Source organism: Calonectris borealis, chromosome W (genome assembly GCF_964195595.1).
Source record: "Calonectris borealis chromosome W, bCalBor7.hap1.2, whole genome shotgun sequence".
Taxonomy (NCBI): Eukaryota; Metazoa; Chordata; class Aves; order Procellariiformes; family Procellariidae; genus Calonectris; species Calonectris borealis.
The window spans coordinates 1,120,833-1,147,582 of record NC_134351.1 but is presented as its reverse complement, the minus strand read 5'-3'; the positions used below and the strand labels follow the sequence as shown (position 1 = coordinate 1,147,582).

The window sequence follows — 26,750 nt, the reverse complement described above, 5'->3', positions numbered from 1 at the left end:
AAAGACACAGAGCAGCCCATACGTGCTCGGATGGCCCCGATGGTGGTCTGACCCAGCCAGGAGGTACGAATCAGTTTAAGCCTTCGACCAGCCCGTGCTGAACATAAAGGTGCGAGGACCCGGTTGTCGGCCCCGGTTTCAGGGTCTGCCCGCCCTCCACGAGGAAAGCAGCAAAACAGGAAAGCAGGTGGACACGTTACCTCTGCAGTTGCTGGCAAATGCACGGGCCGTTTCCTTGGACTCTGAAAACGCACTTGCAGCGGGTATGCCGGCTTTCCTTTCTAAGGGGTTGCTGCAGGGTAGCAGGGAGTTCAGCTTACCGGCTGTTAACAGGACATCAATATTGATCCTCCCGCAACCTAAACCCCCGTCTATCCAATACAAAGTGACTTTGTTGCCAAGACAATCCCATAAATTCCCAGGATTAGTTTAGGGAAAATGCGCGTCGTGCAGCCCTGTGCAGAGCTGTGCAGCCGCTGCGAGCCTGAGCTGCCTCCGCCTGGAGCATCACCCGCCGGTCAGTGACATCCCACAGACGCCCTCGCTGCTGGTCCCAGCGGGGCAGCCACGTGTGTGGAGCCCACCCGCAACCGCAGGGGGGCGAGGGGCTTCCCCCCGAGGTCACGGTTCCCCGTACAAATCTCAGCAGAAACCAGCAAGAAGCTGATTTACCACAAGGCAAGAAGTTGCCAAAATCAGCTTCTCTGCCGCGACAGCAGCAGAGGGACCTCCGGTCACTCCTGCTGAATGCGGAGGAGCTTCTCTCGTCGTACCGCACGTGGGAAATGAGAAGGTGAAAGCCGGCAGGTAGGCGATCACCACAGACCAACTGATGCTTGGCAATTTTTTACCCTACTATAACTTTCTAAAGACAGAGTGAGCCAATGCTTGCATAATGTTAAAGAGATTCTTTTGGATTCAAATAAACGTGACACTGCTTACTCAGCCAAATCTCCATTCAAATGCAAAATGGCAAAAGAAAGGAAGTAAAATCACCGCTCTTCTTCATTCTTCCCAGCTTCCATCCATTCAGCTCTCTCCCCCATCACAATCTAGTAATGAGAGCTCACTAATGGATCAGCTTAAGTATACAACAACTCTCATCACTGTTCTAGAAAATAATCAATCAAGCACTTAATTTTTAACATAAGAAATAAGCTGCCTAGAGACTGTTAATAGATAACTGCATAAATTAACCACAGGTGGGATTCAAAACTAATGCAAATCATCTATTCACCATCTTCGTGAGCCCATTTCCACAGAAAGCAGGCAAACCCTGTTTTCACAGAAAGCAGACCGACACTCAATTCCACACCTCCTCCAAGCGTGTAGCTGGACCTTGGCATGAGGAAACCGCACCACGTGCATCTGTGTGTTTTATATCCCCTTCCACATCCTGAAGCATCACTTGGCATCGTCCCGGACGCTTAGCGAGATCGTGGCAAACAGAGCCGGAGGCAGGGTGAGGTGTAACTCCCCCCGCCTGAGCATGCTCATCTACACGGGAACAGACTGCGCCTTCAAAACAAAGGCTCCGGCTGAATTTGACCCCTTGTTCAGAAAACTATAAACGAAGGCACCGCTCTCTGAGCCAGAGGTAGGCAGGTTCCTGGGCGAAAGCCTCGCTCTGCAACTGTCACCTCCACCAAGGGACCAGTTTAACTGACACTGGAGTTTGTTACCCGAGGTGGGAAGCCATGGAGGCGAGGGCAGTGTGAGATCATCACGCCCAACACTCTACTAGCTGCCGAACGGTTACGCATACAGACACTTCTGCGTGAGGGGAATAAGCAGCTTTCACTACTGGGGACACCCATTTTCAAAACCACACATAAATACCCAGATAAAGGCTGCTGCTCACAGAACTTCGTTAGTGAACTCTGCCCTCGCACGCGCCCGACGTGACCTGAAGGACTGCGAGCCCAGAGGGCCGAAGTGCCACTATTTCCGCTGATTTGACCCACCACGGCTCGGCCACTTCAGGAAGTAATTTGGCACAGCAGGACCAGACCGGTGTATCTCAGCGGTGCTGAGGTCCTGCTCCAGGTAACATTAGTCTGGTTCCTTGGACCGAGCATCCAAACAGGAAAGGCTGAGACCGCGTGCAGTGGGCGCGCTGGTGCACATCTGGAGCGCTTCCTTCCAGAGGCATCCAGAGTTTGAACCTCTCGCGCACAAAGTGAATCGGCTCTGTCAGGGGGGAATCGTTGCTCCACAGTTCACTACTGATCCGAATCAAAATGCTGCCCAGTGCGCGCCCAAATGCTTTTGCTTTCTGGTGCAGAAAAAAGGAAAGGAACAGAGAGGACATCAAATACCATCATAAAGGGCTCTTACTAACGACACACGGCTCAGTTATTTCTTCCAAAAAATTTAATTGAAATTCCATCCATGGCAAATGATACACAGTAAGATTACACAAATTTTTTGTGTTACATTAAATGGAAGTCCTTGTTCAATCTGAAATACACGTTGGACTAAAAGCAAATATTTGTACACATCTGGCATTAAAAAATAAAAGGAACTTCTCTCTCTCTTGCATCTTACACTTCACACTGATTTCCAGCTCGTTGGGTGTGGTAGAAATGGAAAATAAAGTGAGCTTTTAGATATTCCTAGGAAGATCCCAGCCCCACTGAACTCAAGTGTAACACCCTCTTCTCCAGGGGGAGCAGGAGGTTAGCTCACAGACGCTACCCACACACCTTTTAATATTGCAGCACCACTTTTGGAAGTTATCACATTTTCTAAAATGCAGCCAGTAATAAAGGAGATTTTATAAACTCCAAAAGAGAAAAACTTCAGCTAAACAAAGAAAGAAAAAAGCAAAATTGCAGAGAGTTAAATCAGGAGAACAGCCTAATCATGAGCAAATTCTTCAAAACATTCCGTTTGCAAACACCTTTACTTCCCACTCCTTTCCTTAGGAAACCAAGGGCTCTGTTCCTGAACTCCTCTATTTTTCAATCAGGCCAGAGCTCCACAGCGCCGGGAGTGCTGGTGTGAAGATTTCACTCCCCAGCTTCTCATTCCTACGTTCAGGCGCAGCCTCAGTTGTGCGGCTGTTTGTCAGCCTGTGCTGCAAACGGCACCGCCAGCATCGGCGGGTCAGACTGAGCAGCCTGGGCAAGGGGACAGCGACACCGCACCGCCCCCGAAGCCCCCCGCTGCTCAAGTCCAGCTGAGGACTCAGCTCTCACCACCAAAATCTTGGGGTACAACGCTGCCTCAACACATCACTTCAGCTCACCTCCAACTGGTTGCTTTCTGTCAGGGCATACGTAAATGATAAACACTTGCAAATGAAATGAAGTACTGCAAAAGGACTGTCATTGACAATGAAAAAGTCAAACCAGATCATTGTCCGAGGACTAGAGTCTCACAGATGCTGACACTTCCTTATACTCAAAGCAATTCAACCAGGGCAGAAAGCGCTCAGGATCTGACGAGACTGGGTCCTGAGTCAGTAGCACCAAATGTTTAAAATTTGCCAGAGGGGCAAACTGAATGCATAACTGTAGGATTAAGACTGCAACCTCCCAAATGCAGCAGCTACACATCCCTGGCAGAGTGCTGAAGAAGAAGGCACATAAATGGATGGGATTCCTCTCTCCTCGTGTTAGACATGTGCAACGTAGCTAACTACCTCTGAGTTAGTGCAGCACGCTCCCTTCATGGTCAGAGGCAGCAACGGAGTGAAACTCATCCAACCCGTTGTGGACATCTGCTTTGAGAGATGAATAATTTCTCAGAGACACCTATTAAAACAATCTTTTGACCATAAATACTGCCTAGGAGACCAGCTCAGATGTCGGCATGTAGATCGGAAGCACCTAAAGTAAGCTGAAATGAATTCCACTGTTTGTTAGCATAGTCAGAATTGCTCCCAAACAGAAAACCCAGGATTAGATTTCAATGGCAGCAGAATTCCCACTGTTATTAGTCTCACTGTTATCTTGATTTCTATTAAAACTATTAAGAAGAGCTGCTAGCTAACTTGCTCAGGTAGTTTTTCAACAGGCTTTTGATGCTGCGCTAAGACAAAATAATGTGTGTTAAATAGCAGGACAGAGTGATATTACATGATCTGTTCAGCAAAATGAAGAACCCCCACCAACTCTATGAGACAAGATCCTTCTGCTAAAAGCTAGAAAATTAAGTGATTTCTACATTATGGTCTAATAGCAGCAATAGGCTTAGTAATTATCTCACTTGTGGTTAGCATACTAAAAAGCGAATTTTAAATACCTTTTATTACTGGGGACAAACATAATGCCTCATAATTAGTGCTGGCTAATATTTTCAGTACTCTCTCCAGTATGGAAATAAAAAGCCAATCTATATTTATAGTATCGCAATGTTCACATGACATAAACCTTCACTTTCCAGCTTCTAAATGTGCTGGTCACAACCTGGATTTGAAGGTCAATATACCCTTCAGCTGGTAGCAAAGAGGTGTAAGCAGGAAGATTTTACAAAACATTGTTTTCCACTGACCCATAAGTGTCAAGTAGAGAAATGGGAACGGAGAAAGTTCTTTGTCCAACGAGAGACATAAGGCCAGTGTTCCCTTCCCAGACATACTGCAGTCATTTGTATTCTTTTGACACTGATTCAAAGCTTTTCCATGAAAATTTCACTCTTCCATACACGTGACACTCTACCTACTCCATCCGAGCGAGGGCAGGAATCAGCTTTGCGTTCCTTCTTCCTGCCGAGGCAGCGGGCAGAGACCAAGGATGGAGCAAGGAGGGAGAACAGTGGCTCCCCGCCACTGAAACAGGCACAGGTATGAAGGGTCAAGGAAGACTTCTTTCTGCTAAAGCAACGAGGGACAGCAGTAACGTAGGAGGTTCTGGCACGGAAGGAATTTAAGTCTGTCTCACCATAGTCACACTCGGAAGCTGCAGCGTGGCAGTGCAGACACATCAATCAACTCTCAAGACGTATTCGGCCACAGGCCCTAGCAAGGATTTACATCGCTCCATGGCAGTACTCAGCCCACTGGCTGATCCACACAGCACCCGCTCATTTCTTTAGTATCCCACGTTTAATTCTTTAACATAAAATAGAACAAGATAAACCCCTGTTATACCAACAGAGGCCTATTTTCTTTTTAAACAACCCTATCCTTGAAAGATCAGAGGTTCAAGCTGTTCATGCCTCCTAATTACATAACCAAATAAAACTGAGCAGCATGGCATCTGCTTCTCAAACATCACAATTAGCCGAATCATCAATTTGCAGACAACAACCTGCATTGCCAAAGTACCGGCATTTCAGTGCTAATTATATAAAGTAAACATTTATACCCATGAAGTTGACAGCCAGACTAATACACGTATGGCTCAGTCCCACAGAACACTGTCATAGCTTTGCTCCTCCTTTGTCCCACGCAGGAGGAGAGGTCCCTGTGCGAGAGGACCACTGACTGAGGTGCTGCGCTACTTCTGCCCTGAATTACTTCAAGCGCCAAGCTCAGGCGTGCTGTGTGGTGACCAGCCTTTCCGAAAAGCCCAACCTATCCCAAGACCAACCTGGACACCGGTCCCGGTGCTGACAGTGAGGGAATACTGCCCTAAAAAGGTTTTTCACTCTACAAAACTACCACTACTTAGGAGTGGATTCAGCAGTCCTGAAGCACCCAAACACCTGCCAAAACAAGCAAGAAGTTTAGCTGGGTTACGAGTGCACACTCCCGGCCCACAATCAGTGCCAAAAATCTAACAGACAAAATTTGGCTTTTGATAAAGGTATGCGTAAGCACACAGCTGTCAGCCTGCGGGGCTGCCTGCTCTCAGGCATCTGCAATATAAGTTACTCCTGATTTATCATCTCAGTTTTAAATAACAACATCAATTAAGCTAGATCAATTGTACCTATGGAACTCCATAGGTATCCCACAAAAACCACAGCACTGTGGCACAGTAGAAAGCACACAGCAGATCTATAAACCTTCTGGAGAGCAAGCCCAACTTCCTAAATTTACTTAACCAAACAGAGAAAGCCCTTTTTAATAATAATTTTAAAAAGCCATTTTGCTTAAAAGATAACCCAACATGCTTCCATACATGCTGCTGATAGCTGCTAGATTTGAAACATACACAGGTTGTTCCAATTGAGCATGTTCTTCAGCAGCACTCAAGCAGGCTTATTCCTTTCATTTTATGCTCTTCAAATGCAGAGGCTTCCCTGCAGATAATGAGAGTGTTTTTTCTAGAAAGTGTAAACAAATCTTGTGCATTCTATTATCCCAGCTAAGCTGTCACTGGAAGTTTCTGGCAGGAGAAAAAAAATCAAAAGAAAACAAAGCTTTATCTTTATGTTCTAAAAAAAATATACACATTATTTTAAAAGCATTAGAAGCCACTTGATCTTCAAACCCATCTGAAAAATCACTCTCAGAAGAGACAATCAGTGACTATGCTGGTACCTTAGGCATAAACAAAACAAATAATTGTATGCTTGACCTGGAAAGCTGAAATTAATGCACTCTTGACAAAACTGCATACAAATAAATCCCTGCATAGGAAATAGAAGCTAATTCGTAGAAAAGTTTTTTAAGTTTTTCAGTGCGTACTTATGGGTTCATGCTAAGTCCAATCAGGATCAGGTGAAACGAGATCTTTTCACATCTCACAGGATAAAGGCCCTTATTTCCATACTTTCTACAAACTCTCCTCAAGAAAGAGAACATAAGAAAAAATAAAACAAAAAAGTCAAGTTCTCCCCACTGTTACATGAGGTTAACATCACAGACTACCAGCCTGTAAGTACGTAACAGCAGAGAGTTTGGTCAAGCGGTTTCTTTCCCTTGCACCGCTTCACCAGGGCAATTTTCCTGTATAATCCAGCGGGGCTCTCCTAGACCGCCCATCACAGCTGTTGATTAGTGAAGAAGGCTTTTGTCTCCCTGCAGACAGGATTTACACAGAGCGGACAGCAGAGGGTTAACTGCCTAGAGCAGATTTCATTCGACTGGATATGCGAACAGACCAAGTCTGCCAGAGCCTGAAAGACAGTTAATTAAAAATCAGAAGTGAGCAAACCTATCTGCCTAAAATAAAAAAATGCTTTAACGTGTCACACTGACTAGTGAGATTGCCAAATTGTGTATCCACCAGACTACACTTTTTAAGCACTACCCTCCTTTACTTCAGGGGAAAATCCTGCTTTAAAACTGCATTGGCATTAATATCTTAAGAGAAATATTTCATTAAAAGATTACTACAAATGAATATAAAACTGTTTTTCTTTTTTGTCAAACCAAGCTTCTGAACTTCTTTTAAAAAAAAAAAAAAAACCCAAAAAAAAAACCCCAAAACCAACCAAACAAAAAAAAAACCCCAACACAAACTGTGGTAAATAAAACACTTCGTGGTATACAGATTAAGTACAGGGGTTTCCGTTTTTGCTCTTAAACTCAAAATACTTTAAAAACTACAAGAAGACCTCCATAATCTAGTAGGAAACACACAACTGCAAACTTTTATAACTACTGCAACAAAGAAGATACCTTGGAGAACAGTGGATTTCCATTAAGAGACTCTGCTCTTCTGATATTTTCAACTCCACACTGAATCAAAAATAAGGAGAAAAAAAGTTAAGTCTGCTAGATCCTTCACTAGTTAGCCTTCAAAATCTTCCTTTCTGCTTCATTCAGAAGTTCCCCCAAAATGATGGAATTAAATGCCGTACCATGTTTTTCAATACAGCAAAAATAACTATGATGCAAAATTTCACTTTGCTGCCAAAAATCCATGATTCTTTTTTAGTTAGGATAGTAGTGGCTTAAAGAGTTAAACCTCAAAAGACAAATTCCCACCTGTTTTGTGTTGCTAAAAATTAATTTAAGTTAAGCCAGTTTAGATTAATTTTCAATTTACAGAAAGATAAAATTTGCCCCAAATCATATTGCAAGAAGCAACTACAAAGCAAATTTCAAGACAGGAAAAGTAATTTCAGAGCACCACTATCCAAACAGTTATAAAACCCATAAAACATTCACCTCATTTGCTAAAACTTGGGCATACTCAATATCCAGTTCATAAAGTGTTTCAATGTGGTCACTTGTAAATGCTATTGGGACCAACAACATGTTCTTCTTTCCTCTTTGGCACAGTCCTTTAATGGTCTCATCTGTCTGTGGACCAAGCCAAGGCATTGGTCCAACCTTTAAGAAAAGGGGGAGGGAAATAAAGAAAAAAAAACCTCATTAAATCATTCTTACAAAGAACACGCATGTTTTCTTAAGCAGGACAACACAGACCAGATTATGTTTAAGATGGAGCCAATTATTTGTATTTCCGTGCTTTTGATAGTACCTCTCACTTTCTCCATTAAATTTTTTATGAAGACATACTGTCCTGTCATTTAAATCCCAAAGAAACAGAACCTGGGCTGGCCTAAATGAGACTCTCATTAAAATAAATGAAAATTTGAATAAAAGTGTACTGTTTTCAGTTCAATAAAACCCTGACCCCTACGGCACAGGGTTTACCTGCCTTTTAAAGAAGTTACCATTCTGCAGCAACCTGTCCTTACCTCTTTACTATCCACGAAGCATTTGGTGCCGATGTACCATAATATGCAACTTCAAGAACAAGACAACAATGGCATGATAGGTGTAATGCCCTTGAGACATAAGGTTACTTGTATTACATAATTCTGGTAAAACTTATGTTCCTTGCTATTTGCAGTAGTAATAGTAAGTACAAAGTAATGCAAGCAGTCTTTGTCAAGAATAATGAAGCCTGTTTGGATTAGGCTCATATTATTATTAAGAATGCCTATATCACCATGATGACTTCAGAAAAATTGCTCAGAGATTCTCCAAAAGCAACAACTTAAAAATCCAATGAGTGCTTGATTTTTCCTTCTGACAAAGACAAATGCCAAACTAGATGTTATGAGATCATAGGTTTTCTAACAGACACATCAAAAATCTACTTTAAAATGATGCAATACACAAAAAAGGTGAGAAACTGTGGACTGAATTTGAGTAAAAGATGGGGATTCTGTTCTAGCAGAAATACTTGCTGAAAACGGGAAAAAGGCACTGAGGTTATGATCTTCTTAAGCTGGAAGATCATAAACTCCGTCACCTGAAGAGTTTTACAGTGGCAAGTGGCTTTACAGCTTCCCTGAGCACATACCTTGGACTGCCACACAAGCCTGTAAGGGTTGGAGTAGTTCAACTTCTCCATGACTCTCTGGACAGTAGCTCCCACTTCCTGAGGATACGGATCACCACGGTTCACTACCTTCAACACAAAAACACCAGACCTTTTTCTTCCAGTGAACGTGTTTGAGCAAAGACCACCTAAAGACTGGGAAAGGTAAGCACGCTGCGCGTGATGTGGCTGCACCCAGGACGGGCCATATCAAGTGCCTGGCTCATCCGAAACAGGGAAGAAAAACCTGCATTCTTGCCCAGCAAAACCTATGATGAAGCTGTTTTATCAGGACATGTACTCCTCCTGCTTCGCAAGAGAAAAGATAAATTCTTCTATCATCATATATAGATATAGTTACATTTTGGTAACTGCACTGCATTTTTGAAAAATGATCCAAGAGCCATTTCACTGCAGCCGCTGGTTGCTGACAGAAGTCATTTATTGCAACTTTGCAAAGATTTTACTTTCATTCCTTCAGGGAAAAGTATTATTACTGCTTTCTAGAGGTGAGAAAATGACCAAATTTTCCCCTCCGTTACCATCCGGGTTTGAGCTGGCAAGTTCGTGAGGCCATGAAAGCAGCCGTACCGAGTCTGACCTGACCCAGCGCCCCATCCCCACAGCACAGATCTGAGTAAGCATGCCGGAGAGTCATCACAGTCCACGTGCCTCGCCTTCAGCTCTGCGTCAGGCTTCCAGCTGCAACTCACTAACTTGCCTTCATATTTCTCTTTCATATTTGCCTGGCACTTCCACAACTGTGGCCCTGCCCTGTGGGTGTGCGAGCCGCACACCCTTCCATTCAAGCCCAGCTAGTGTGACTCTGGTCAAACTATGACAGAAACAACCTGACGTAACTCACGGACATGGGCAGCGAGTGAGCCGAGAAGAGGATGACGACATCTTTCCTTTTGTCGGGGGGAAACAGGTTCAGTTCCTTCTGTATGTGATCGGTGAAGCACTGTTCAGAAAAAAAAGGAAAGACCTGAATAGAAACACTGAGAGACATTATATGATCTCAAATGTCCCGAAACAGGCAGCTTCGATGTTCCAGGTTGCCTTGAGAACTTCAAAATTTCCTTTTTGCGTGGGGCAATAGCAGGGGGCAATAGCGAGAGACAGCACGTATTACATACTGTCACATACACAGTATCACACAGTGCCCAATTCCAACACACCAAAGGCCCTCATGAACTTTTGATCATCCCAGTGGTTTTAAGATGCTGGTAACAAACTGAAAGAACATAACCAATTCAACCCAACTCTCCTCTACCGCCTCTGAAGAGCGGTTCCCTGGCCACAGAGGGCGCACGCGTGCAGCTGCTAGGGCAGGGGGAGAAAGAAATGGCGAATGGGCAGAGCACAACCATCCTCTCTTAGCAGCCCCATTACACTTAGACTAAATTAGAGTACATACACACGGCATCAGAGAAAAGCCTGCTCTGCAAAAGGTGTCCCCTAATGGACTGCTGAGGCAAGTTTGAGATAATTGTATTCAACTGTATTCAGAGACCTCCTCCTTAAGCTCAGCTGATGGGAGAGAACATGGGAGAGATGGGACACCTCTGTCCATCAACATCTGAAATGTTCTTAGTACTACACAAAAAAGCAGGGAAATACCTCTGACCCTCCACTCCCACTGCCAGCCGTAACACCGCATACACACAGCTAGGCCGAGGGAGCGGACAGAGAGAAAAGCTGCCATCACTGCTGGCATCTGGTGCTGCAGGAGCATGAAACAACTCTGTCTGCATGGTCTTCTCTCTCGGATATTTTACAGTGAAAAACAGATCAGAAATGTTAAAAAAAAATTTAATTTCCATTTCAACTTTATAATCAGGGGCTGAGTCAGCCCTTTCAATTACAGCCTCCCCGGGCTTAAGGAAACGCACACTGGTGAGCTTATAAAAAAAAAAAAAAAGGGGGTTGTACGTACTCTGTCTAATCGAAACCATTTTGCAGGTTCCCTGAAGATATGAAAGGTTCCTAAACTCGCTGAGATGTTTCACTGTAGGCAGGGAGAATACATACTGAAGGCATGGAGGGTGCACAATAAGAATGGCACGTCCCAGGACAGCATCATGCTCAGGCAGCTTGTCAGGGGAAGGTCACACAGTGTGGGCCGTTCCACCTTGCCTTCCTTCAGTCATTTTTTATCATCTGTTCAGCACACCACAAAACTCAAACTAGAGGAGAGGCTCCCCAAGAAAGATAAGTGCCATTTTCTCTGAAAAGCAAGGAGCAAGGTGGTTTCCCTTAATTGCTCCTGCCACAGCCAGTGCTGTGCCTAGAATTGCCTCTTTGCTGCTGGATGAGAATCTGACAAACCAACATGATCTGTAGGTTTGTCAACCATAGACCTGCCCTGAGCAGGAATTTGACCTCTAGAGGTCCCTTCCAGCCAACGCTGTTATGATAATATGACTATGCTTTTAAAACAAGATATGCATGGTGATCACTTTCACACATTATCATGCCAAAACATCTGGCATGAAATAACCATCCTTCACCTGTAATTTCATACATAGTAGACAAGACACATTTCATTACCATAACTAAAATGTGCCCTCAAATTGAAGCATTCCTTTTATTCTCCTCAAGTTTTTTTTTTTAAATAAAATATATAAACACAGCCTAAATCAGCAAATAGGTTCATCTTCTTTTAGTACATTCTATGGCTAAAAATCTTGTAAGCTTTCTTAGAAGCTAAGACTTGATCTAAGTGAAGTGTTTCCTCAGAATGTTTCTGTTGCTTAACATTATACTGCGTTTTTACTGGTAGCAAATATTTCTAAAAACGAAACTCAATAAACATCTGTATTTACTTAGTTCTTTGTTGTTTTAAAGTCATCTGGCAATGCAAAGATACCTGGTTTCTCCTACATCAACCAATCTAAGAAAAGCCCAAAGAATGCCAATTTGATAACATATCAGACCTGCTCAGTTCACACCTCTCATTCTGACTCAAAGGCTCTCATATGAATCCATACCTGAATAAGAAGGGGATGTGTGGGCCATCGGTCAATTATACTCCACTTCATCTTCGGCTTCTCCCCTTTTTTATTATAGTAGCGATAAATGGCATTTAAACTGCTTCCTGAAATGCAGAGAATTAAGAACATAAGTTCAGCCAAGGCATTAGCAACTTGTCAGATGAAATCAGTTTTGTAGCAAGGTATTATATTTTAAAATGCTACACATTTAAAATGCACATTTAAAATGTAAGTCAGAACAGAGAGCCTCAAATGGGAGCAATTTTATCAAAGTTCATACAACGTACCAGCCAAGAACAATTCGCTAAACCATTCTTTAACTGAAGAGCAATTATTGCGCTAGTTTCCATGAAGAAAGCTTTCTCAGTCATGTTCCTGAGCCTTCAGTTTATGTTATCTCACAATAACAATGGTAACATAAAGCTATCCTGAGTTAAGAAGTTTCTACCTAAAATTCAGAATTATACTAAATACAGAGGACCTCGAGTTGGCAATGAAGCCAACAGGAAGGGGCACTTTGAGGAAGACAGGACAGCTTGCACTGACACTCCGCACGCTCTCTCAAGGCTTGCAGACACGTGCCTACATTCGCCACTGTCCGTGCTCTGCTCCTGCACAGACGCTTACCTGTGGTAGAACAACTGTACTGTGGGTACTGCGTGAAAGCGATAGCCCTTTCAATGCCATCTTTCTCCATCTCTTCAATTGCTTCTTCTGTCAGAGGATGGACGTACCGGAAGCCAATGTAGTATTTGTGAGGCGCTGCCAGCCAAAGCACAGGAAAAGAAATTGCAGAAAAAAACCCCAAGAACTCTCAATAACACGTCATTAATAAGTACAAAGTCCAGAACCAGACAGACTGAAACTGTTGAAATAAACTTCTTGATATTTTCTAAACCGCTGTCATATAAACACATCTTTCTTTGGCCAAGTATTTTTCTAGTAACTCACTTTGCTGTTATTAGAATTTAAAAGTGATTTATACTGTTGTTTGCTTCTGCAGGAAGCATCATTCTTCTGCTTTTACTTAGTTTAGCAGAGGCGTGGTTTCTAGACTGTACAGAGCTCATGTTTTGCTGGGCAAGTTCTGATTTAAAGGATGTATTGGTAAAAAAGCGTCACTACAAGATGCTAAATGAACACTACTATGCCCTAACAGAGACCACAGTTACAGACGTGTTACGGGCTTCCTAACAGCACAGCTCAACTCGCTTACTGAAGTCAGAAGTCAGGTGTTTTAAATACACCAGTGTAATTAAAATGCCAAAACCTTAGGAAAGACAAGGCTTTCTTCATTCCACCATACAAAAGGAAATGCATTGCTTAAGCAGTTTGCACATTCCAGGAAATTTTATTTACCTAAACTTTCAAATATAACTGGGCTGCAGTTTTGTGTGCCAGCACTGAGATAATCTGCTCTACAGGGATCAGCTTCAAAGAGGAAAAGGCCCTGCACCTTATAAACATTAGCTACCTGTAAGGCATTTCAAGAAAATCAGATAATTTTATCCCTTTCATGCTCCAGGTGCCAATAGAGAAGTCATTAAAACAGGACGCCTTCAGTGCACAAAGGATTCATATGCCTTTGCTGGATCAAGCCCCCAGTCCCAGCACTGCAGGGGCGTTCAGGCAGAATTCCCAGGCACTGACCGTTTGCTCTGCATGCCCTCCCTTCCTTGCCCTCTAACTCCTATTTCAGCTTCAGCAAAGACCTGGCTCCCTTGCGTTTCCCTCACCTACTTTATCTTTTCCTTCATCATTTTATGTAGATGTAATTCTATTTCATTTCTTTCCATTTCCTTGCCTCCAGTTATCCACATTAAAAAACAAAGCTAAAAACAAGACAAGGTGGAACTATCGTTTGATTCAACTAGTCACCATCTTTGCAAGAGAAGATGCCTTCCCCCACGCTGGTAAGTCTGCTCCGTTTGCACATAAACCCCCAAGGACCAGGGCTGTTGTGTGGGGCAGGAGATCAGCGGTACTGCGTAAGGGACACATATTCTTCCATTCTGTTTTCTGGGTGTTTTTCATAGAAATCTTCATGCCTTTAAACACTTTATTTTGGAGGCAATATTATTCTCTCCAAGGAAAACATTTGACGTTTTTCCATTTTTCATCTCTAATCTTTTGTCGGCTTCAAGGTTTGGGGAGTATGGCTTGGTTAGGGGGAGGGAGGGAGGGCAGTTTCTTGTTTTATTTTGTTGTTTTGTTTTTTTTGTTTTTTTTTTTTAAGTAGAGGACAGAGGTTCTTAGGAGAACAAAAGCAAAGTTTCTTTTTCAGGGTTTCCGGGTCACTAGCTCTGAAATAATATTGAATAGGTTTCTGAAGGAAGCAGATGTCCTGTGCTTGGTCTCCACTCCACACATTTACACCGGATTCAGAAAACAAGTTTAGTCACCCCCAGTTCTCTGCAGGAGGCAAGAGAACTCCCAGCGGAGAGCAGTAGCAAATAATGACCCAACTTCAGGAGCCCCAGGAGCCAGTAACCTCATTAACTTTTTTAAATGGCATTAAAAACAAAAGTCTGACTAAACAGAGCAAAGACAGTAGGAGTTTAACCTGGGAAAGGACATACTGGGAAAAAACATGGCTAACACTCTCGCAGTATTATGTTTTGTCCTGGATCACAAGCAGCAAAGGAGAGATTTTCATGCCTGTATACATACTCATTTTGTCATTACAGTTAAGAGTCAGAACTACTAGAAATAGAGTGACATCTCCTTCCACAAAGAGCTGCCAATCTAAAGAACCAACGTGCCCCCCTTCATCCTGTGAGCTTTCTTTCTGCTGACAAGGGAATCTCAGCTAAAATACAGCTTGTCAGAAATATTAAGAACATTATAATTAAAAACAATAAAAAAATCAAGATGTGCCTTCTTAAAATTTAATTACCATTGCAAGACATTAGCCTATTTGATGCCAGCACTAAAAAAAAAAAACCCAACAATAGAAATGGATTTTCCTATCACCATGTTTGTGTGATTTATTCTTACGGACTACGGAGCCTACCCAACCTCACTCGTTCAGAAGGAAGAACTCTTGTTCATTTTCAGACAGCTGCCTGTAACAATAAAGCTTCATATTAAAATTACATTGTTCCCAGATGACATGGGTGAGGCTCTTTATTTACTACTTTACATTAGTCCCATTGCCGAAGTGTAACATGTCAAATGTATACTACAAGTCAGTAAATCAGTAGATTGATTAATTTATGCAGGAGGGAATTTCAGGTGGTTATTGATACTGTCTAACATGAGCTCTTCACCAACTGCAAATACACAGCAACTATTAACTCTACACCCAAAAAGTCCCGATCAAGGTAAAACGAGTATGCGAAGTATTTCTTCTTTGCCATGTGTTTGAAGTCTTACCACCACAACCTGCGAGTTACTCATTAACAGAGCTCAGTGCTCCCAAAGTGCTACCTGTGAGCACGCGATATTCCGAAACGTGTAGCTCAGTTTGGAAGCACATCCAACTGTTTCAAGCTATTCTGAAGCAACACAGTACTCTGTATCGCTGCAAGGTTACTCGAAATACTTAAGGAAATGGTTAGCACTCAATTCAATTGTTAGCAACGGTTAGCACGTTCAATTTTTAAAACCCGCAGCTACTGTTAAGTAAAAAAGGTCTCTAAACGACTTATCAGGTGTAAGAACTGCACAGAGGCGGGCATGACTTCACAAAAAGTGGTCACCAAACAAAAGCAAGCAGGAGTGGTACCCTGAGAAAAGCAGATAAACTTTTTAAGCTTTATCTTCAGAACCTGTTGCAAGCCTGACCCTTCAGGGGCTGCTGCTGCTAAAAACACTACTGCCTTGGATGCCACAGCTTGGTGCGGTTTTGGCTTCAGGCTTTGACTATCCTTGCAGGGACTACAGCTGGAATTAAGCTAGAGAATAGCATCTGTGGAAAAAGGATCAAACATCACCCGAATGAAGGTATCAGTACACGTTACATGTTGAACGAATGAAATAAATTTGGTTCTAGCCTTCCAAGAGCATTACTTTTCACCTTCCAGAGCCTTTTACCAATCTTCTACCTCTAGCCTTTTTCTACCCAAGTTTGAAGCAGATGCCACAAAGAACTACAATATAGCTAGGAATCAAATAACGTGTATTGTCAAACAGGGAGGGGATTCCCTGACACACCAGCATCACATCAGCAAAGGTCATGGAAACTGAAGGGAGAAGGCAGCTTGCAGCACCACGCATTGTAAAGCTGTTGAGCTGAAGAGAACAGAGAGCTCTCCTCTTTGGCTTCTCTTACTCCAGCAGTTTTTCTATTAAAAATGTTTAGTGCTCCTACTGGAGTGGCAGGATGAGAAGTATTATCTGTAGCTAACACACCGGTGAGGAATTCAGCAGGCAGCTTAGTGAGCTCGTTAACTCCTTCTACTCACAAAGGTAGTCTGCTGCTTCAAGAACAAAAAGCATAATGCAGAGAAACACCTTATCTGAACAAAGGTGACCCCCAGACAGGTCATTTCAGACAGACCAACCATCGCGTTCCTGTTTCTCCTGGCTTTTGTCAAAGCAGTAGTGATTCACTGTCTTTTTCTGCCTGTCCCATAAGAGGCTAGACACAGAATATGGCCATCACCCTTGAGCTGCTACGTGAATGTGGAAGTTTAATTTCTAGTGCTGCCATTCGCATTTATTAATGCCACAGTTTTAATGTCACAGAACAAGAAACTGTAGCATAAAAGGTACTGTAAGCAAATGACCTATCACCTTCAGCAAGAAGCAGAGATGAACTAGAAGTCTGTTTTTCCTCTGCTGTTAACTGCACAATACAAGCTGAAGTCAAATTCAACTAACAACCAATTTGAAAGCAGTTTAGCTAAACCACTGCAAATTCACCATGAATGCACTTAACCTGGGTGAAAAATGACTCATGTATCCATTTGGTTGGAGGTTTTAGGAGAGAGATTGAACATGGCTGAATCACAGCAAATTAACCTCACGCAGATGCCCATAGTTGTTTGTGTTTGCACACCTAGCCCATTGCAATTGCACGGTAAAACATGTTAGCTGAAGGCCTTAGTAAAAGGACATTCACAGAAGCATCTGCACCCATTTCCCATCACACTAATGCTACCAGGTAGCTTGGCACAGGGTAATCCATAAGTCACCGCTCCTTGCTGCGAGGGAGCAAGGTTCAAGAGAGATTCAGTGATCCGGAGAGAGGAGAGGGAGGTTGTATTCACCTTTCAAGTTTTCTTGTCATCAAGGAAGAACTGGCAAAGACAGTATCTACTTCCACCCAAGCCAAACCGTTAGGCCTTATCTCCTGCTCACGTCCTTGGCTGGGGCTCACTGCTGTCACTGAACCAAGCCCTGCAACGTTCATCTATGATACCTCGTCTTTTCTTCCAACTGACCTCCTCTTCAGTCCTGAAATCGGGGCTAATTGGTGTGTGTTCTTTTATCCATTATTAATAGTTACAGATTCAGACAAAGTTTTAAAGGCTCTGGATACATCCAAGCAATAGTTGCAGAGGGACATTTCAGAGGAATGAAAGACACCTGCGGCTTTGGAGAACAGTCAGACTCCCGACACCCTCCCATGCAGTTAGCTATTCTTTAGGCTCAGGCTGACGTTACAACGGCAAATACAAAAGGCTTTATAGCTTTAAGTTCTGGCCTCAGAGCTGTTCTACATCAGACAGTCCCTGCACAGCGTCCCAGCCAAGCTGGCCCTGAACGGGGAAGGGCCCTTGCAGGAAGCAGCAGGAGCAGGGAACGCTGCACTGTCCTCCGAGCCCTAACTGCTGCTGCTGTGAGTGTGTGGCAGCTGAATGACACCGTCCTGCAGTCAGCTACAAGAAGCAGCCACGAGAAGGTGGCCGTGCACTTTACAGCAGGAGATCCCACCCCCCGTGAAACTCAATAGCACCAGTGTGCAGAACATGAACAACCAGGAAACCCTAGATCAACAGTCGTTCTTTGCTCTGTGTGTGCACGTACACGCGCAGCCTAAGAGGAGCATCATTCTCCCACTCTATTTCTTCATAAAAGATAAAAGAATTACATGAGATTATACTGCCACTGCTAATGGTCAGAAGTCCCCACCCCGTTTACGCTACTGCGAATGCCACTCCAACACCCTTCTCCCATGCCTGCCTTATTTGTTCACATGAAATACATTCCCCTTTCTTATCATCTAAGGCTCAACCACTTGTCTTCAGTGTAGACTTCTTCAAGCTCAAGCAGGGCTTACAGGGCAAGGTATGACACCTTGCAGTCATACACACCAACAGAGACTCCTGTCACCTAGCTTCAGCCATCTGAAAGTAAGATACTTGTCTCCCGTAGTAATCTAGATTTCTTCCCATAATCAAAGGAGATAAGTGTACCTGTAGAGGTGACACCTGCCCATCTTTGATAATGGCCTTAGGATGAACTGAATCACTTTCTCTCCAAGCCCTACTCTCTCTCGATGAAGGAGTGAGCAGAGACCACCAGTTTAGGCCAGATGCCCAACTTCCTGACAGCCGAAGTTATGCAACACAAAACATGCCAAAAGCATCTAAGGGCGGACATACGCAGGGCAGCTGTTAAGCTTGGGCACAGACAGAGGTGGCAGCTGGACCACAGCACATACTGGATCCAGCCTGAGAAGGTGGGTAAATGTTTGGTTGTTGGCTTTTAGTGCTACACTGTTACTGCAGGTTGAACAAGTACCGACAGTACTCTCCAAAATCAAAGCCATTCTCCAATGCAGCCACAGAAGTGACCACAAAAATATATTTGCATGTGTGATTTTGGATATGCTGAGTTTTTAACGAATAAGAACTTCTGCAATATATTTGTTATGAACAGTGAGAACACTGTTCACACACACAATAAAAATCAAGAAGCAAAAGCTGCTTTACAAGCATACTTTCAACACATGAGACAAAAGAAACTTTTAACAAGCACAGTAAAGTACCGGTGCGAGGAGACATGCTGTCCAGCAGTTTCACCATGCCTTCTCCCTGCACCGCCGTCCACTTCTTGATTGGTGATCCACCTCCAATCCTGCTGTACTGCTCCTGGATTTTCGGTGTGCGGCGTTTGGCAATGAAGGGTGCTAATTTACTACAACATTCAAAAGGTACACATATTAATATCATAACCCAAATCACCACCCCTTTCCCCAAATCTCTCTGCTGCAGTGGGTTGTCTGTGGCAATCTCTCCAAATTACAGCAAACCATCATTGCATGGCTTGTTTAATGTTATATTCCATCACCCTTCTCAAACTTGCTAAGTGACAGGAAACCACAATTTGCAATTAGAAGAGAACGAACTTGGCACACCTATTTCCACAGAATTATAACACTGTTTCTTGCACTGACTGGTCCCAAGATGAAACAGTCTTAAGAAATGCTGATATACACAGAAGTTAAATCTCCAAGCCTACAGCTAAGACAGCAACACCCAACACTGACTGCAACACAAGACTTCACAGTGTTTCTCACTTTTGAACTGGAAGCGTCATTAGATCTCTGTCCAGGAAGAGACGAAGTAAGAAATCATGCACGTCATCCAGCCGTTCTGGACCTCCCATGTTTAACATCAAGATTCCTGTTTTAGGTTTCCTATGGAAGCAAGAGATATTTCAAATCCTAGTGACCTGCTGCTTTTTTTTTATTATTATTATTACAAAACAATCAGCTTATCCTTCTGCATTTGTCTTTTGCAAAAGCACCATCCTATTTAGAAGCTCATCCTGCTTATGTAAAAATATGAACTACAAGCATGAATAGCCAGAGAACAAGTATTTACACGATCTTTACTTTTTTAAAAAAAGTAATCACTTTGCAACACAGAGAAAATAATCTCGCAGCTGAAGGCTGTAAGGGAGGTTACAAAACAGGGTCTAAGGAACTATCTCAGCTGAACGCCAGCTGTAGATTCCAACCGAACCACGCAGCAGCTTCCACAGAAAACAGATGAGCTACCCACACAGGTCTTTGTCTTCATTACTTTGGAGACACATCTCATCTCCCAAAGCAGTGAAAGCAGCAAAGAGCCATTCTACACATAAAATAAGTGCAGGGTTGGTTTTGTTTAGGTTGTTGGGGTTTTTTTCCCCACAATGGGTTTTCTACCCAGGTGCAGGTCCACCACACTGTTCTAAGGATAAGGTCCCTCCCAGCACAGCAGAGCAGAGCAGATGGCGGTATCAGCTTTTACAGAAAGGGCTGCTGATCACAACTCTCACCCAAGAGGTGGATTTCCCCATCAAATTGTTTCCCCTGCCCGCATGAGGCCAGTGATCAAGATCTCTCGCCTCCTGAGCGGACGGAGTCGAGGTTGCACAGGGAGCTTTGCCCTCCTCTTGTTAAAGCCAAAGTCTTACAAAGGGCACTGAGAGGAGCCCAGGCCTGCCCCGATGGGTTGGAACCTCAGTTTCCAATCCCCTCCTCCTCGAGTGTCTGTCAGGAGGTTGCTGAACAAAATCCAGGAAGCAGGAACCAGAACCTCAAATAATAATAATATCCTACTGTTTGTTCTTCTGTTGCTTCTGCACTGCCTCAGGCCTTACCATGGGCCACTGCCTCACTGCATTCTGCAGAGAACAAGGCAGGCAATCCTTGCCCCACAGAATTGTGAAAACAAGAGCCTCGGTGATTGCAGCCAGCCAGATAAAAGCAATTACACACGGACAAAAAAACCTAGATCAAGCCCCATGACTGCCACATTTTACTACATAACCAGCTTTGCTATGCAAGTAAAGCAGCATACCATATCGGAGAGAGACAGAGGGCAACAACAGCAGGTCACACCCACCCAGACCTCAGGACAAACTTACCGCACTTCTGGCTGAATTTGAGGTTTTGTGCTTTCTGTCACTGCGGCTGCAGTTGCCTGACCTCTCCACCGTACCGGGACCCTCAGCTGACTTTTTACAACTGGAAGAAAGATAACAGCACATTGATAACCTTGCTCCGGGCTGAGGGCCTCTTCACAGATAGGCACTAATCCCTCAACAGCTACATAAACACACTTGGCAGTATTGCGCTGCTTGGCATTTTCTCCCTTAAGCTCCAGGTCCTGGAACCAAAGAAAGTCATGAAATTGCAAGCTTCTGCCTTTGTTTAAACACTCTGTATACTAACAGCTTTTCAGATACCAGGCAGAAACCTAAAACCAAACAAAAGCCTCACTAATCTTTAAGCTCCAATCATAAGTCCAAAATAACTGGTGACAACTCAAGAGAAACTACGCAGGGCTGACACACTAACGAAGTAAGTGTCTCATGGTACAGACATACCTGGGCTAACTGTAGACAAGCAAAGTATTTCTACACCACCTCGACAATGTAGGTTAGACATTTGTTAATTTAGGGTCCAGCAAACTTCAGCAACGTAGGTCAGCATCTGCGAGCCATAAGGACACAGCTCCTTAGTTTGACCCTGTGTTGGGTACACTGAGCAGCAATTTCAGAATCCATTTACCTAGGGACGTGGGCAGCCTTCTTTCTCACTACCCAGCTAGGCGATTTCTATTATTCCTGGATTTCAGCATCAGCCAAAAACCAGGATACTTTAGAAGTAAAGTCTTCCCACATGCTGGTTACAGCCTGCTTTTTCAAAAGCATGCTTTGTTTTCCTCAAGAGTTCATAGTCTTGTTCATGGTATTTTTTACTGCAACAATAGTGTGAATTGCCCAAGACGAAAAAAATTGTTAAATTCTGCATCCCTAGCTCTCCAGCAATCGCTTGGTGCAACACTTCCCTCGTCAGACTGCGAGAGTTCCAGCAGCAACTGAGCCCCAATAGCACAGACCTCCGCAGCGGCCCATCCACCCGCTGAGAAGAGCGTCTTATGGTTCACAGGTTCCCTAATAACATCCTGAACAGATGCTGAACGCCCTCAAAACCTGCCGAAATCAACAACAGTGAAAAGCATCTTGCAAATCCAGCTTCTTACTCGGGATTAAGAGTGTGTAGCTGCGGATACCTCTGTCTGCAGTGATATAAAAGGCTGCAAACTGAAGAACTTCAAGCATCGCTGATGCCTGGAAGACTCTTTTCAAATATTTATATTCTTCTTCCAGTTCCTAGGTTATTACTTTCTGAAGCACTGACACTATATGTTAATTATATAGAACAATAAAAAGAGAAGTTTCAATGGCTGTATCGATCCTTCTGCACTGTAAATAAATACCATAAAGCATTTCTTTTACTTAAGGTGAGGTTTGGGCATATTTCTACCTGCACCATAAAGCACATGACACAGAAGGCACACGATGTGCGACGATGATGATTGCAGCTTGATGGAACGTTGATAAAAGTGTTCCTTTATAAGTTTTAGAAATGGCATTATCGTATTAGCCTCTGGAGCCAAGGCCTGACAAACCTGGTCCCCGGTGCGTGCAGTACACGGAGTTACTCCGCCGTTACAGCAGTAACTGGGCAACGCGTCATATTTACAAAGAGTGAGGAAAAGAGCTCCTGCTGAAGGAGCCCACAAAAGTGACTGCATATTGTAAAAACTGCAATACAAACTATAAGTAGACAATAGATATAACACACATTTGCAGCATTAGGACAGCTGTGAAACTGCCTTGTGACCGTATTCATTATTCACACCTCCTCACCGCACCTGGCCTTATTTTGAAAACTCAACCTGTGAACTGTTAAACAAGGATGATTTTTACACAAACACTTTCTAAAAAGGAAAGTCCCTCATTTAAAATTAAACTCCTGAGAGGGGAAAAAAAAAACCAAACCAAACCAAACAATGAAAAACCGAGGCCGACAGCAGCAAACGACAAATGTGCCTCAGATGAGAAAATCCCAAGCCTCACAGCCCTCAGTTCATTTAGAGGAAAAACCATCATTAGCCGGTCCGGCACTACCCACGCGCTCCGCTAATTAAGCCGGACTTTCTTTAAGGTCCCTGCAGCGCAGTTACCACAGCGCGGAGACGCGACCCCCGCGGCAGAGGCAGCCCCACCGCGCCCGGCCTTCGCCGCCCGGTGCTCGCCGGCCCCCGCCGCCCGCAGGCTCCAGCCCGGGTCACGGCGCGGGGATCGGAGGCCCCGGCACTACCGGCAGCGTTACGCAAAGGCACCTCACGGGCGTTGTGTAACGCGGTCCCGGCGGTGCCGCTGCCCTCCCGCCCTCACAGCCCCCGCGGCTCTGCCGGCAGCCCTCAGCCCCCGCCAGGCCTCAGCCCCCCGTTCCCGCCGGTTGCGGACGGCGCCCACAGACTCACGATGACGCGCCGCCCGTCCGGCGGCGTTAGCACCAGCGGCGGCCATCTTGGCGGCGGCCGCCTGCATTCCCTCAGGCGGCCCCGCCGCCGCCCCCCGGCTTATACCGCCCCCGCCGCCTCCGCGGCACCGCCCCCGCTGCTGTACGGGGGCGGCGCCGGGCCGTGGCCGAGCCGGGAGTCCCTCAGGCTGTTCTCCCCCGGCTGTCCTCCACGGTCCCCGTGCGACCGTTACCACAGGACCGAGGGCTCAGAAACGAGAGATCAAGCACCCCATGATCAAAACAAACAAAAGACCCCAATATCTAATTTTTTTGAAGCTAAACTAATAATAGCATCCCTTCCATTATGCAGGGATTACATTTTGAAGGTTTTCTTTGCAAACACGCATGCTAAATAAAATATGTACTTGGACATCTCTTAGGTTTGCACAGTTAGGCTCCAAAGAAGCTGCAGACCCTTTTGAAAAGGATTGTAAATCTTTTTTTTTTTAAATCTTGGGATCTTTCTCAACAGAGAAGCTCATCCACCACGTCAGATCTCAGTCACCCTTTGTGGTTAAGCCAGGATCCTCATCTACAAAAGTCCTCGTCCCTTCTTCCCGGCTTCATGAAGAGTCTTGGTGTGATCTCAGCCTGCCTCTGCCAGGGGACATTAACCGATGGCCTCTTCCACCATCTTATTTTGCCTCTAATAATTCTCTGCTCCTCCAAGAGCTGTCCCCATGCCCTGTCACCCGGGTTAGCTGCCTCTCTGTGGACAGTCCTGAAGCTTTGGGGCTGGAGATTACCCTGTCTGAAAAGGGCCCGCGTCGGTAGCACAGGTCATGGACGTACAGTCTGAACACAGCAATCCCACTCTGTAAGTCTGCATCAGCACCCAGAGCTGTGCTCAGGGTACCACTGCCGCCCAGAGTTTATCTGTGTGTGTGACTGGGGGGGTGTTTTCACCTGAGGTTTTACTGGAAGACACATGTGAGGGCGGTCGGCGTGTCTGACCGAATCTGGGGCAGGACGCCGCGCAGGGCCACGCCAGCTAGGAACGGGTCCTCAGCGCTCGAACCGGTCCTCAGCACTTGGCGCAGCAGCAGGTGCCGGCAGCGGGCAGCGCGGCTGCGCCAGCACCCAGCATCACTTCCTGCTGCACTGGCACACCTTCACAACGACCACCGGAAAACTGTTGCCCAGAACACGGTACTTGCTTTGAAAAAGCTGATAAAATTACAGAGACTCTCGCCGCCCAAGGCCTGGCAGCACCACCCTTCTCCTCGCCCTTCCAGCGAGCGGCAGCTGTTTCAGTCCTGGCTGCCCGGTGGGGAAGTGAGCAAAGAGGAGAAATGTCACATTTCTGAAGTATGCTGGGCTCTCTGGGATAGTTAGTGCCACGAAACTGGTAAGGAACTTCAAAAGCTCCTTACAAAGGGTGGCCAGATGAGTTCCAGATAAATATCAAATAATGCATGTAGGGAGATGTAACCCAAACAAGGCTACACAATAGTGATCTCAAAGCTGCCAGTTACAAGGCTGAAGGGACCTTGGAGCCAGTGCTGGCAGTCCAGTTTACCAATTACCAATCCAATTACCAGTCCAACTGTGTGGAGATACCTTGAGGGAAAATGAAAGTGAGGATGAGGAGAAATCCAAGTTCTGATTGCACATTTTCTCCTCCTTTGCAGGTTTGTTTACCCTTTCTAATAAAAATAAACCCAAGCATTCTTGTATTCCAAGCAGCTGCAATGCCTTTCTGAGAGCTGTTATTAACAGCCACAATTTGCAACGGATGTAAGCTGCGCAGGAATTTGTGATGGAGCCCAGAGGAAACTGCTGCTCCCTCTAGTCCCTGGAGTCCTAACAGCCCGTGAGACCAACTAGCTGCTTCGCTTCCCCCAGTATCTGACCAGTATTGCCCACATATACGAAGTACTTGTATTATTAAGGAGGACTTAAATGAAGGACCTGGGAACACTGCTAGCCCAAAGAACATGTGAAGCAGCAAACGTGATTACATCAGCCCTGAATAAGAACTTACAATCAAAAAGCTTTACTGACAGAGAGCTTCGAAACTAGCTTTCTGGATAGCTGCCAGAAACACCCAGGGTCATCATAAGTTTTAAATCACTGGAGACAAAATCAAACTCAGCAAATTTTGTAAGAACACAAGAAAAAGAGAAATAAGACACCATACAAAACCACAACTGACAGGACACAGAAATAAAACCAAGCTACATTTATCATTTTTCAATCTCTAGAAGTAATTTTTTTTCTTAATGATCAAAAACCTGAATTGAGCTTCGATGATAAATCAGGAACTACACCAATCCTATTTAACATAGTGAAGGTTTGTTTTGAAGTAGCATTTCAACATTATCACGTTCCTGTCAGTTAGGTTTCAGCAGCTGCCTAAGGAATTTCTCCTTGTTACTCCACCAGTAGATTTGCACAGGCTTTTGCTTAATTCAGGGGTCTTTCCCGTGCAGGTGATTTGCACAGCACCACCTCTGCTCCACGAGCAGATTATGGAACTGCACAGCAGTCTCCGTTCGACAGCATCTTTCATCCTAGTCACCTTTTAAGCTCTTTATCTGATCTGCCTCTTCCAGGAGCACCTCTTAAGTCCTCAGACCTTCCTCTAGTAGCTCCCCTGATATGGAGGCTTTTAACCTTTACAAAGCAGCTCAGCCCTGCCAGTTTTCAGGACAGAAAACTGATTGCCAACAAGTGATGTTTTTCTAGTAGTATCTTATCCCTTGATTCTAGTATAGCTTTCTCCTCTCTTCCCATCACTTCAGGCACTTGAAGGAAATTTTTTTATAAAAAGTCTTTATATGCTCATAAACACCTAAATATTCTGAATTATAGAAGCCTCTTGAGCTCCTCTCCCCTCCCACCCACCCACCACCACCAACAAAAAAATCCCACAAAAACAAAACCCCAAGGGCTAGGATTACTGCTTGGTAGCATGTTCAACTTTGGACTGGGGGGATTTTTCCTGTAGCTCACTGTTAGTAAGCTGTCAAGCATGCAAGTTTAGAAGTAAGAAATTGCTAGCATTTTGTTGCAGTCAAGCTTGTTAATTTTTCTCCTCTTCCTCTAGTTTATGTACTTAACACATATGCAACAATACCCCAAACTGCAGGAAATTTACAACTGACTCTACTTTTGCAGATATTTAAGAGAGTCTTATGTTCTGCATTCAGACGAAGAACAACCCATCAAAACCAGAGTAGGACAAATGTGAGAGCGAGCTGAGGCATGTTACTGCACAAGATTTTCTTCTATTGTGGCTACAAAAGGACTGGGAAAATAGGTGAAAAGGGTGAAAGAAAACCATCCTAGCAATGCTCATTTCTTCGAGCATCTTTCGTTCAT

The 26,750-nt window shown here is 44.5% G+C and overlaps 1 protein-coding gene across 3 annotated transcripts; it reads right to left on the bottom strand.

Annotated features, from left to right (window-relative positions):
* Nucleotides 1-2,355: 2,355 nt before the first annotated feature.
* Nucleotides 2,356-23,488, bottom strand: LOC142074687 (ferrochelatase, mitochondrial). Of its 3 annotated transcripts, XM_075135473.1 has the most exons (11): nt 23,386-23,488; nt 20,975-21,074; nt 19,638-19,757; nt 19,107-19,255; nt 12,797-12,931; nt 12,167-12,273; nt 10,039-10,137; nt 9,156-9,263; nt 8,009-8,173; nt 7,517-7,576; nt 2,356-7,011 (listed from the first exon to the last, which is right to left on the bottom strand). In XM_075135473.1, the coding sequence occupies exons 1-11, from the start codon at nt 23,450-23,452 to the stop codon at nt 6,877-6,879; spliced, it is 1,245 nt and encodes a 414-aa protein (XP_074991574.1). In that variant the 5' UTR covers nt 23,453-23,488; the 3' UTR covers nt 2,356-6,876. The 3 variants fall into 3 exon arrangements, with proteins under 3 accessions (XP_074991574.1, XP_074991575.1, XP_074991576.1); XM_075135474.1 differs by lacking the exon at nt 12,797-12,931; XM_075135475.1 differs by lacking the exon at nt 20,975-21,074 and having other exon boundaries at nt 23,386-23,452.
* Nucleotides 23,489-26,750: the final 3,262 nt, after the last annotated feature.

What these genes read in the sequence shown, in the direction of transcription:
- LOC142074687 (XM_075135473.1), bottom strand. Translation starts at nt 23,452, where the DNA reads ATGCAGGCGGCCGCCGCCAAGATGGCCGCCGCTGGTGCTAACGCCGCC. An exon ending in GTACAGTTGTTCTACCACAG is followed by an intron (nt 12,274 to 12,796) that starts GTAAGCGTCTGT and finishes TCTGCATTTCAG; the next exon opens with GAAGCAGTTTAAATGCCATT. An exon ending in CTCACTCGCTGCCCATGTCC is followed by an intron (nt 9,264 to 10,038) that starts GTGAGTTACGTC and finishes TTTGTGTTGAAG; the next exon opens with GTAGTGAACCGTGGTGATCC.